The sequence below is a fragment of the Phoenix dactylifera genome, chromosome 3, assembly GCF_051530095.1.
Source record: "Phoenix dactylifera cultivar Ajwa chromosome 3, Ajwa_hap1_PhDact_Kaust_v1.1, whole genome shotgun sequence".
Lineage (NCBI taxonomy): Eukaryota > Viridiplantae > Streptophyta > Magnoliopsida > Arecales > Arecaceae > Phoenix > Phoenix dactylifera.
In genome coordinates this window covers 8,513,851-8,524,227 of record NC_143192.1, presented here as the reverse complement: position 1 = coordinate 8,524,227, position 10,377 = coordinate 8,513,851, and the positions used below count along the sequence as shown (strand labels likewise).

The window sequence follows — 10,377 nt, the reverse complement described above, 5'->3', positions numbered from 1 at the left end:
GAGTAAGGATGGTGGTTGCAATAAGGCTAGTGGGGACCCTTGGGGATTGGCACCGTGCGGTTTGCTGCTTATGGGGGTCTTCATTTCATTCATTGAACCTTTTGGATGGTTAGATTCGGGATGGCAATGTTTACAAGAACACTGCAAACTGTTGGCCTGCGTGTGAGCCTTTCGAGGACGCCTGGTACCACGAGATGTGTTAGTATAGGTTCCATTCATCTCGTGCTCATCTTAGTGATAGGATGCATGCATGTGATAATTTTTTCCTTCCAAGATGACGACATCGAGATGGAGATTCCTACAACCAAATTATGCTACCTCATAAACAGCCTTGGCACTTAAAAGTGGGAGGGCATTGTATTTTTCATGCAAAAGAATGATTCACCTTCTTTTGGGCATATCTACTTTGGATTGCGATGGTTGTTTTGAGATCTACACAGGCAGATGAATAGATATGTTTGAAGTGTTTTGAGATCTGTGTGGAGTGCAATTCGATGGGCAACATTATGAAAAAAAGATCAATCACTCTTTCGCGCGAAAGGTATCGTATATTTTTTCAGTATTCCTCAAATTATTCATTTTGTTTTATAATGAAAACTATTGAAGTGTTGTAGGTATAAATTGGAAGCATCTGAAGTCTGAAACTTGATTGCAGCTAGAAGCAGGTTTTATCACAGTTACTATATGAATACTCGTAATCAACTACTTGATTTTATTTACATTGAATTTGATTTGAACACTGAGTGGGGAACTATAGGTCCGATGGGGAACTATCAGTCCGATGCTAAATCAAGTTAGGAATTGCTATTCCTAGAGGTCAAGTTACATTAGAATACCAGAATGGTTATACAAACTCAATATAAAAGCTGAATCTAAGAAGGAATGTCAATTCTGAAGAATCAGAAAAACTAGACTGATTGCATGCAAATGGGAATCAATTAAACTGCTTTTCGACCCAATTCAAGTACCAGATTAAACCCAAGTCAGTCCAATCCAACCCAACTCGCAGCCTTTGCTGTACTCCCGAACGTGGGAACCATATCCATTATTAGTTCACTTAACCCTTTATTAATGAAGCCATCAGGCTGCTGTTAACATTTACTTAATATTAAGAACTCTGAATAATTTACTATGGTTTCTGGTTCAAATGAGAAGGTCTAATATTTCTCCTAGAGAGGAGGAAGAAAAACTCAAAAAGCTTCTTACTATTAAAATCTAACATGCATCTCTTATTTCTTTTCTCTTATTTGTTTATTTTTTTTATGGGTGGGACAAGTCACACAAATCTAGAATGAATACATCCAATAGAATCAGAAAATAAAATATCATAAGAAAATAGCATGTTACATAATTAGCCTACAATGCATTATCAGAGTGCTCTGCCAAAAGAAAAAAATCTAGTCTACAGTTCTGCTAGCCTTACGTAAATTGTTTACTAATCCAAAAAGCGGTACAATTCTTTTCTGCCGTGCAAACTTTAAACCCAACTTTAAAATCCACTATAAAACAACTTGCTATACAAATACGTAAGGCAAACTTGTGACCTTAGCTTGAAGCCATGTTCCAAGTATTTCTTTGGTTTGAAGATCTTACATTGTCAAGTAAACAAGTAAATGCAAGCTCACCATTTATTTTCATTATCACAAGCCATGTATATAGATGTAAAAAAGGGAAAAATCACAAAGCTAGAGGAGCCAAACTTAGAAAGGCCAAAAAAAAAAAGGAAACAAAGGAGAATATGTTGATCTATAAAGCAGCATGCCTCTATGATTGCTCTTGGTCCTGTTCGAGCTCAGGTGCCGTCTCCGCCAGTGCTTGCTCTTGCTCTTGCTCAATAGCAGCACTCCGTTTCATCGAAGCAGCCTTGTTTAGGTGATTGTAGCTTCCTTTCTCCTTGAACAACTGCGCAAAGTGGTGTTTGCAGTAGAGGATGCCATCAAGCGCGGCATAGGATGAAGGTGTAAGGGTGCACCCCCCATGGGAGCACTTGAAACAGGTCTTGTGGTATGACTCTCCCTCCACAGTTATCTTCCACAACAAAGACAACATTGTGAGAAGCTCTGTTTGAGCATCTTATTCAACTTCCCCAACATATGATGGGAGGTAACATCTAACCTTTTCCAGAGGGTATGCTGTTTTGTTGCAGCTGGCACACTTGTCTTGGGTCCCAGAGAACATGTAGGACACCTTGCTTGGAGTCCTATTCTGCTAAGTAAGAATATATTACATTAGCCATATGCTGATGATGACAGTATATATGATTAGTTCTTTCCTAGAGGAACAAAGGGGAAAGAGGAATTCAGATGATGGAGCTTGAAGTCAAGTTAGCTTACCAGTTCATTCTTATCCCCAGATTTTGCACCTGAGAACCGCAGAACCAACATCGAGCCGTGACACAATCATCAGAAAAAGGTTATTGATTAATACAGAGAATCTTAGCTGAAGAAATGATCCAAGTATCCATAGATGACTGATGGAAAGTATGTAAAATATGGAAAATTCTCGTTTGTTAGGTAGAGACAAGCATAAAATTCTGAGAAGGATGAATAGTTTTTACCTGTTGGGAATTTTTTGGTGAAGCTGCCTGTCTCCTTAAAGAGCTGCTCAAAATGAGGTTTGCAGTAGAGGACTCCATCCATGGAAGAGTAGCTGCACATCTGAAGACATGCCCATACAACAACATATAGAATGTAATTTTAGCCTAATGGAAAGCAAATAGAAAGGCTAAAACATGTTTCAGTAATACTATGTTGCTATTTTAAGGCCACTACTCGAAACCGATACCAAACATCCATATAAACTTGAAACATACAAAACCTAGTTTCAGAGTTAAATGATTGATATGTGCCAACAATTATTAGCCATCCAATGACAACAACATCTTATACTGACAAAATTAACTTTTCTCAAAAAATTAAAATAGCAAATTAACAATATTCTGAATACACTTAGATGATATAATATTGTATTTAAGTATTAACCTAATGGCTAAAATATAATATCAATGTATATAATTCATGCTAAATTCTCAGGGGGGAAAAATTGTTGTCAAAAATCAGCCATGATGGCCATTATATGATTCTATCAAATTCATAATTCATACATGAAGGCCTTTATTTTGCAGTCCATTATATATGTTTGTAACACAATGGAGCATATATAAAAGTGTACTATAAGGGCCCCTATGGTGCTAAAATGGCTAGTAAGTTGCAACCCTAGGTTACTTTGACGCATCACAAGCAAACTAGAGATTTACATTATATAGCTTTCTTTTTCTTTTTGTTTTCAGAAAAAAAAACCTTGTTAGCTTCGAGGAATAACATGCAAATGGTTACAACTTGTATATCAATACAGCTTAAGAATTGAGCCTACCGTAAGGTTTCCTTTGCAGTGGCTGCATTTGAAGCAGGTCTTGTGATAGGGAACCCCATCCGCCGTCAAGAGATCAATGAAATGGACAGTCTTGTCGCATGCCTTACATTTGTCTTGGGTGCCACTGAAAGACATGGCCACAGTTCAAAAGAAAATATTCCAGTTGCAAACCCAAGAGAACAATACACCAAATCAAGCAGTACTATCTTCTTTATATATTCATGTATTAGAGAATATTGGAAAAGAAAGAAAGAAAGAAGAAAAGTTCAGCTGACAAAGGAAGTCTGCCTCTCAATCTGCAACAAAGAAAAGCAGAAAAAGAAGAGAATAGAGAGGAGAAATAAGATGAGGTGAAAGCTTTAAAGCATGAGATTCAAAAGCTTATTTTGGTGAAGAGAGATGGGAATGAAAGGAGGAAATATAGGAGAGGGAAGCGGAGGGCTGTAAGCTACAAACCACAAAGACAAAGTCAAAAAGGGAGGATAAAGGAACGGTGTCACGTCCCATACTATCCATATTCTATAGTATACCAGGAATCCAAAATTTTTAACGGTCATCACCATTTGAACGTGTCCCCAGACTCATTTTGCCTAATTATAGTTTTTTTTTTCTGTGTACAAATCTATTTATCCATCGAAGACGTAGAAAACTATCTTAAGAGATTCTTGAGTGAAGGAAATTCCTGCAGGCGGCAAGGTCATATAATTGGCGTGGTCTACATTTATTTTAGGGGAAATTAACAGGCAATTTCGAAATAATTTTCATAAATTAGGCATCAGGATTAATTCTCTTAACTTGAATGGATGAATTGCCATCACTCAAGATATCGAGATCTCATCATCACATTGTAACTGTTTGGTGAGGGTTGTAGAAGTATCTTCAAAATTTTAAAATATTCAAATAGCTATTAGAGACCGGAAATTAGAAATGGAGAGATTTGTCGACCCAAAATAGTATTTACAGTCAATAGAAAGCTTTTGTTAGACCTGAAGAGAACCCAGGCAATTAATTTCTGCTTTATTTTATTTTTTTTGCTCAAAGACTGGCCTAAATAGAAAGAATTCATTGTGACTTAAAAAACAACAAGAATTAAATAAAGTCTCACTAACTATTAGTATCTTTCACTTTCTCATCATCATACTCATCAAATCCAATGTATTACATGAGCCTAGCTTGTAACTGCACAACAATATCAACAGTATCCCTAGTGGTTTTTTTCTTGGTAAATGATCTGTAGTGGTTCTTTAGTTGATGCAACTAAAGTTTTGAATGCGTAGGTGCAACTGAACCATCAGAGGATATCTGTCTCTCAAGCATACGGCAGTTGGAAATGTCTCTGTCTCCTTTATTTCGAATTCAAGCAACCCATCCGGGTACCAAGTACCGGGGTCTGCATGTCCTGTTAAAATGGCATGAGCCAAAATGGGACCATCCAATTTTATTTTGTCAAGCAACATGAACAACTCTAGTGATTACTTTTAATCCATTGATTTAGGATGCTCCATATAGCTTGCAACCATCTACATTAGTAACATAAATAATCAATGGCAGCAACTATCACATAATCACCATCATATTATAAATAAAATCTACAGACTTGGAAAGAGATGCATTCACCCACATTGAACAATCAAAAGGCCAATCTGGTGTTAGATGAAAGACGGGTGATATTGCTACCATGATGCGGTTGGATCCACTAGACCGCCTCGGACTTAATCATTTGGTTATTTTTGCTTTTGAGTCCTTGATGTTAATTTCATTTCAGCATAGCCTTGCTCGGGTTAGCCGACTTGGCCTTTATTAGAGTCGCTTTGGGTTTAGTTGTTTCTTGAATTCAATTAGATCAAGTCAAGTTAAGGGGTCAGGTAGCCACCTATAAATAGATGTGGTGAGCACCTATTTCAGCATGCAAAAATTAATTGAAAGGCTTTTGCCCTAGCTCTCTTCCCTAATTCTCTCTTCTCTTCTTGCGACGCCTTCCCCCTCTCCCTAGGCCGCCGTCCAAGGCCGCCGCCCCCTCCTTCATCCGGCTGCACCACCTCTGTCTCGAGAGGCCAGCCACCTCCTCCCTCTTCTTCCTCTCCTCCTTGATCCCTTCCAGCTTCTACAAACAACTCCATCCCGTTGGATTATCAGCCTGTCCTTCCCTGCGCAGTCATCAGTCGGAGGCTGATATCTTAAGATCCCGAATCCTCTCTAGACCCACGACCTACCGCTGGAAAGCTAACGCGGAGATCTACAACATATCCAAAATTAAGATCGATCTGACGGACGGATCTTTAGAAATCGTGTCTGCAATCAGGTCGGAACTACCCTTCCAGAAATCAAGAAGAGTCAAGAATCTTGGGATACGGATCAAATTCTATCGGATCGCATCAATTTGGTATCAGAGCAGTTCAATCCTTGGCCTTGGAAGATGGTGAACACCCGCTCTACAACCTCGAAGCAGCAAGAAGCGGCATCTTCAAGGGGCGTCGACCCACATCAAGAAGGCTCGCGATCACCTGCGGCCTCGGCGAACCTGAGACTCGATCTTGATTCCACCGACCGTCTCTTGGAGTTCTTGCGTGGGAATCAAACAACTATGCAGCAGAGCCAACACAGGGCCGAGGACCCCTCTTCGCTTGTCAGGTGACGTCAAGAGGGTTGAGCATCCACCCGGGAGGACCTTGACACCAGCACAAGTGGAGGAACGTCGAGCAAAAGGCCTATGTTTTCGCTGCGACGAGAAATTTACACCGGGACACCGGTGTGCGCGGCCCGTCGGAGCGGTGATGTTGATCGACGGATTGGAGGACGAGGCCGTGGCTGAAGATGGTGATGAGGTTGCTGAGGACGAGCCCCAAGATTTAGAGGCCAAGAAAGAGGACGTGCCACCTCAGATTTCATTGCATGCCTACTCCGGATCGGCGACACCGAAAACGCTACGCGTGGACGGCATGATCAAAAGACGTGTGGTGCGTATCCTCATAGATACGGGCAGCACCCACAATTTTTTGGATGAGAGGCTCGTCAAACAGATCGGTCTCATAGCAGAGGCGACATTGGGCTTTGACGTGGCATTGGGTGACGGAGCCACATTGAGGGCGGAGGGCATATGCCGAGGCATCACTTTGACGATCCAGGGCAGCCAATTCAAGCTCGATCTCTATCCGTTGGCATTACGAGGAGCTGATTTGGTCCTTGGTACGCAGTGGCTGCAGAGTCTTGGCCGGTTACATTCGACTTCGCCGAGATGTGGGTGACTTTCAGACGGAGCGGACGGCGAGTTAGATTGGATGGCATTCGGCCTAGCCCAAGGGCTGCACTTTAGCCCCTAGTCGGCTTGCCCGGACCCGGCGCGCACAGCTACTTGATGCAGCTCTTACCTCTGTCGACGGAGACCACGACGGAGGCAGGTATACCTACTGATTTGGCTGCTCTCTTACAGGGGTTTGCAGATTTATTTGAGAAGCCTCATGGTCTTCCACCCGAGAGGGAGCACGATCATCACATAGAGATTGTACCGGGAGCAGAACCGGCGAATGTGAGGCCTTACCGCTACCCGCACATTCAGAAGGAGGAGATCTCAAAGATGGTACGAGAGATGTTGGAGAGCGGCATCATTCAGCCCAGTAGAAGCTCATATTCATCGTCGGTGCTGCTGGTACATAAGAAGGACGGGATGTGGCGATTCTGCGTCGACTACCGGGCACTTAACGCGATCACCGTTAAGGACCGGTATCCGATTCCAGTCATCGAGGAGCTATTGGATGAGCTTGCTGGTGCGGAATACTTCAGCAAACTTGATCTCCGTGCCGGATACCACCAGATCCGTGTCAGGCCCGAAGATGTGCACAAGACGGCGTTACGGACACACGATGGCTATTATGAGTTCCGGGTGATGCCGTTCGGCCTCACCAATGCACCAGCGACGTTCCAGGGGCTCATGAATGACATATTCAGACCATTACTACGACGGTATGTCCTTGTATTCTTCGATGACATACTGGTTTACAGTCGTTCATGGCAGGAGCACCTAGAGCACTTAGAGGAAGTGCTGAAAATTCTGCGCAGAAATCAATTGAAGGTAAAGCGATCCAAGTGCCTATGGGCCGAGCCGAAGGTCGAGTACCTAGGCCATGTCATCTCTGCTGCAGGTGTGGAGCCGGACCAAGCAAAGATACATTGCATGACCGAGTGGCCGCTACCCAAGAACCAAAAGGAGCTGCGAGGATTTTTGGGCCTAACCGGTTATTACCGCCGGTTTGTGGAGGGATATGGAAAGATCGCCGCGCCACTGACCCTGTTGCTGCGAAAGGGCGAGTATAGATGGACCGAGGCAGCGACGGAAGCGTTCGAGAAGCTCAAGGAAGCCATGACGACGGCCCCGGTTTTGGCGCTACCCGATTTCGCCAAACCGTTTGTAGTCGAGTGCGATGCTTCCGGTGCCGGCATTGGTGCTGTTTTGATGCAAGAGGGACGGCCAATTGCTTTCATGAGCAAGGCATTGTCCCCTAGGACCCGCTCGCTGTCCACATATGAGAGGGAGATGATGGCGGTCATCCATGCAGTCACAAAGTGGAGGCCGTACCTTATCGGCCGCCAATTCATCGTTCGGACTGATCAGCAGAGCCTTCCATTTTTTCTTGAGCAGCGCATACATACTCCAGCCCAGCAGAGGTGGGTGTCGAAGCTTCTCGGCTACGACTATGAGATGGTGTACAAAAAGGGCGCAGAAAATCGAGTGGCGGATGCACTATCGCGCCATCCCAAGTCCGGCGAGTTGGCGGCTTTGACTACACCGATTTTTCCTTTTATTTCAGACTTGAGGACCGCCACATGCCGGGATCCGGACCTAGTACAGATCCAGAGGGAGTTGGCAGCAGGCCCGAGCAGTCATCCCGAGATGGAGGACCGAGATGGGTTGATTCTGGACCATGGGTTGATCCGCGTGCTCACCGATTCAGCCATGCGCCAGGTATTGATCCAGCACTTCCATAATACTCCTTTTGCTAGACACGAGGGATTTTTCAGGACTTACAAGAGGCTGAGCCAGAGCTGTACGTGGGTAGGCATGAAGGCAGCGGTCAGAGTTTATGTACAGCAATGCGATGTGTGCCAAAGGGCGAAGGCGGATTCACTGCGACCTGCGGGTCTACTTCAGCCTTTACCGATTCCTGATCAGGTTTGGGAGGATGTGTCGATGGACTTCATTGAGGGGCTGCCATTAGTTCGAGGGTACTCAGTGATCATGGTCGTTGTGGACCGCCTCAGCAAGTATGCCCACTTTTCGGCGCTCGCACATCCATTTTCTGCTCGACGGGTGGCAGAGGTCTACATACGGGACATTGCTCGATTACATGGTATGCCTCGGACTATTGTTTCTGATTGTGACCGCATTTTTGTTAGCGCATTCTAGCAGGCTTACTTCAAACAGCAAGGGACGAAGCTTGCCATGAGCTCGGCTTACCACCCTCAGACCGATGGGCAGACGGAGGTGGTAAACCGCTGCATCGAGCAGTACTTGCGCTGTATGATTGGTGATCGGCCCCGAGAGTGGCTTTCTTATTTACCTTGGGCCGAGTATTCGTACAACACCGCTTTCCACTCAGCCATAGGGATGACACCCTTTGAGGCGGTGTATGGACGAGTACCACCGACGCTGCGAGTTTATGATCCACTGTCACATGCGGACCGGACAGAGGCAGATTTTGAGCTCTTAGACCGCGATGCTACCTTACGGCGGTTAAAGTTCCACATAACGACTGCGCAGAATAGGATGAAGCAGCTGCATGATCGGAAGCACAGAGATCCAGTATACGAGGTGGGCGACTGGGTATACGTCAAGGTGCAGCCTTATCGACAGTTGACACTGCGGCCCATGGCGAACCAGAAGCTCTCTCATCGCTTCTATGGGCCCTTTCAGATAATGGAGCGCATTGGACCCGTGGCGTATCGCTTGGACTTGCCGACTACATCGAGAGTTCACCCGGTATTCCATGTGTCGCTTCTGAGGGCCCGGCTTGGACCCAAGACATATGTCGGCCCAATCATACATGAGCCACCGGAGGACGAGGTAGTGAAGCCGGTTCGAGTGCTGGCGAAGCGCAGAATACGAGTAGAAGGACGACTGGAAACCCAGATACTAGTGGAGTGGCTGGGGAGAGCAGCAGACCAGGCCACATGGGAGTTTGAGACTGAGATACTTGATCGTTTCCCTGACTTCCGACCTTGAGGACAAGGTTAAGGGAAGCGTGGTGGAGTGATGCGGTTGGATCCACTAGACCGCCTCGGACTTAATCATTTGGTTATTTTTGCTTTTGAGTCCTTGATGTTAATTTCATTTCAGCATAGCCTTGCTCGGGTTAGCCGACTTGGCCTTTATTAGAGTCGCATTGGGTTTAGTTATTTCTTGAATTCAATTAGATCAAGTCAAGTTAAGGGGTCAGGTAGCCACCTATAAATAGATGTGGTGAGCACCTATTTCAGCATGCAAAAATTAATTGCAAGGCTTTTGCCCTAGCTCTCTTCCCTTCTCTCTTCTCTTCTTGCGACGCCTTCCCCCTCTCCCTAGGCCGCCGTCCAAGGCCGCCGCCCCCTCCTTCATCCGGCTGCACCACCTCTGTCTCGAGAGGCCAGCCACCTCCTCCCTCTTCTTCCTCTCCTCCTTGATCCCTTCCAGCTTCTACAAACAACTCCATCCCGTTGGATTATCAGCCCGTCCTTCCCTGCGCAGTCATCAGTCGGAGGCTGATATCTTAAGATCCCGACATCCTCTCTAGACCCACGACCTACCGCTGGAAAGCTAACGCGGAGATCTACAACATATCCAAAATTAAGATCGATCTGACGGATGAATCTTTAGAAATCGTGTCTGCAATCAGGTCAGAACTACCCTTCCAGAAATCAAGAAGAGTCAAGAATCTTGGGATACGGATCAAATTCTATCGGATCGCATCATACCACCTAAAACAGAAGTGCCATCCAATGACCAAGTACACATGATATACCAATGGAGAGGAA

At 45.0% G+C, this 10,377-nt stretch overlaps 1 protein-coding gene across 1 annotated transcript; it reads right to left on the bottom strand.

The window, feature by feature from the left end:
* Window positions 1–1,471: 1,471 nt before the first annotated feature.
* On the bottom strand, window positions 1,472–3,776 carry LOC103712138 (LIM domain-containing protein WLIM2b-like). Its single transcript, XM_008798571.4, has 5 exons — window positions 3,373–3,776; window positions 2,558–2,657; window positions 2,334–2,362; window positions 2,116–2,205; window positions 1,472–2,028 (listed from the first exon to the last, which is right to left on the bottom strand). Exons 1-5 carry the CDS (start codon window positions 3,505–3,507, stop codon window positions 1,765–1,767), a joined length of 618 nt encoding a protein of 205 aa, XP_008796793.1. The 5' UTR covers window positions 3,508–3,776; the 3' UTR covers window positions 1,472–1,764.
* Between the last annotated feature and the right edge of the window lie 6,601 nt (window positions 3,777–10,377).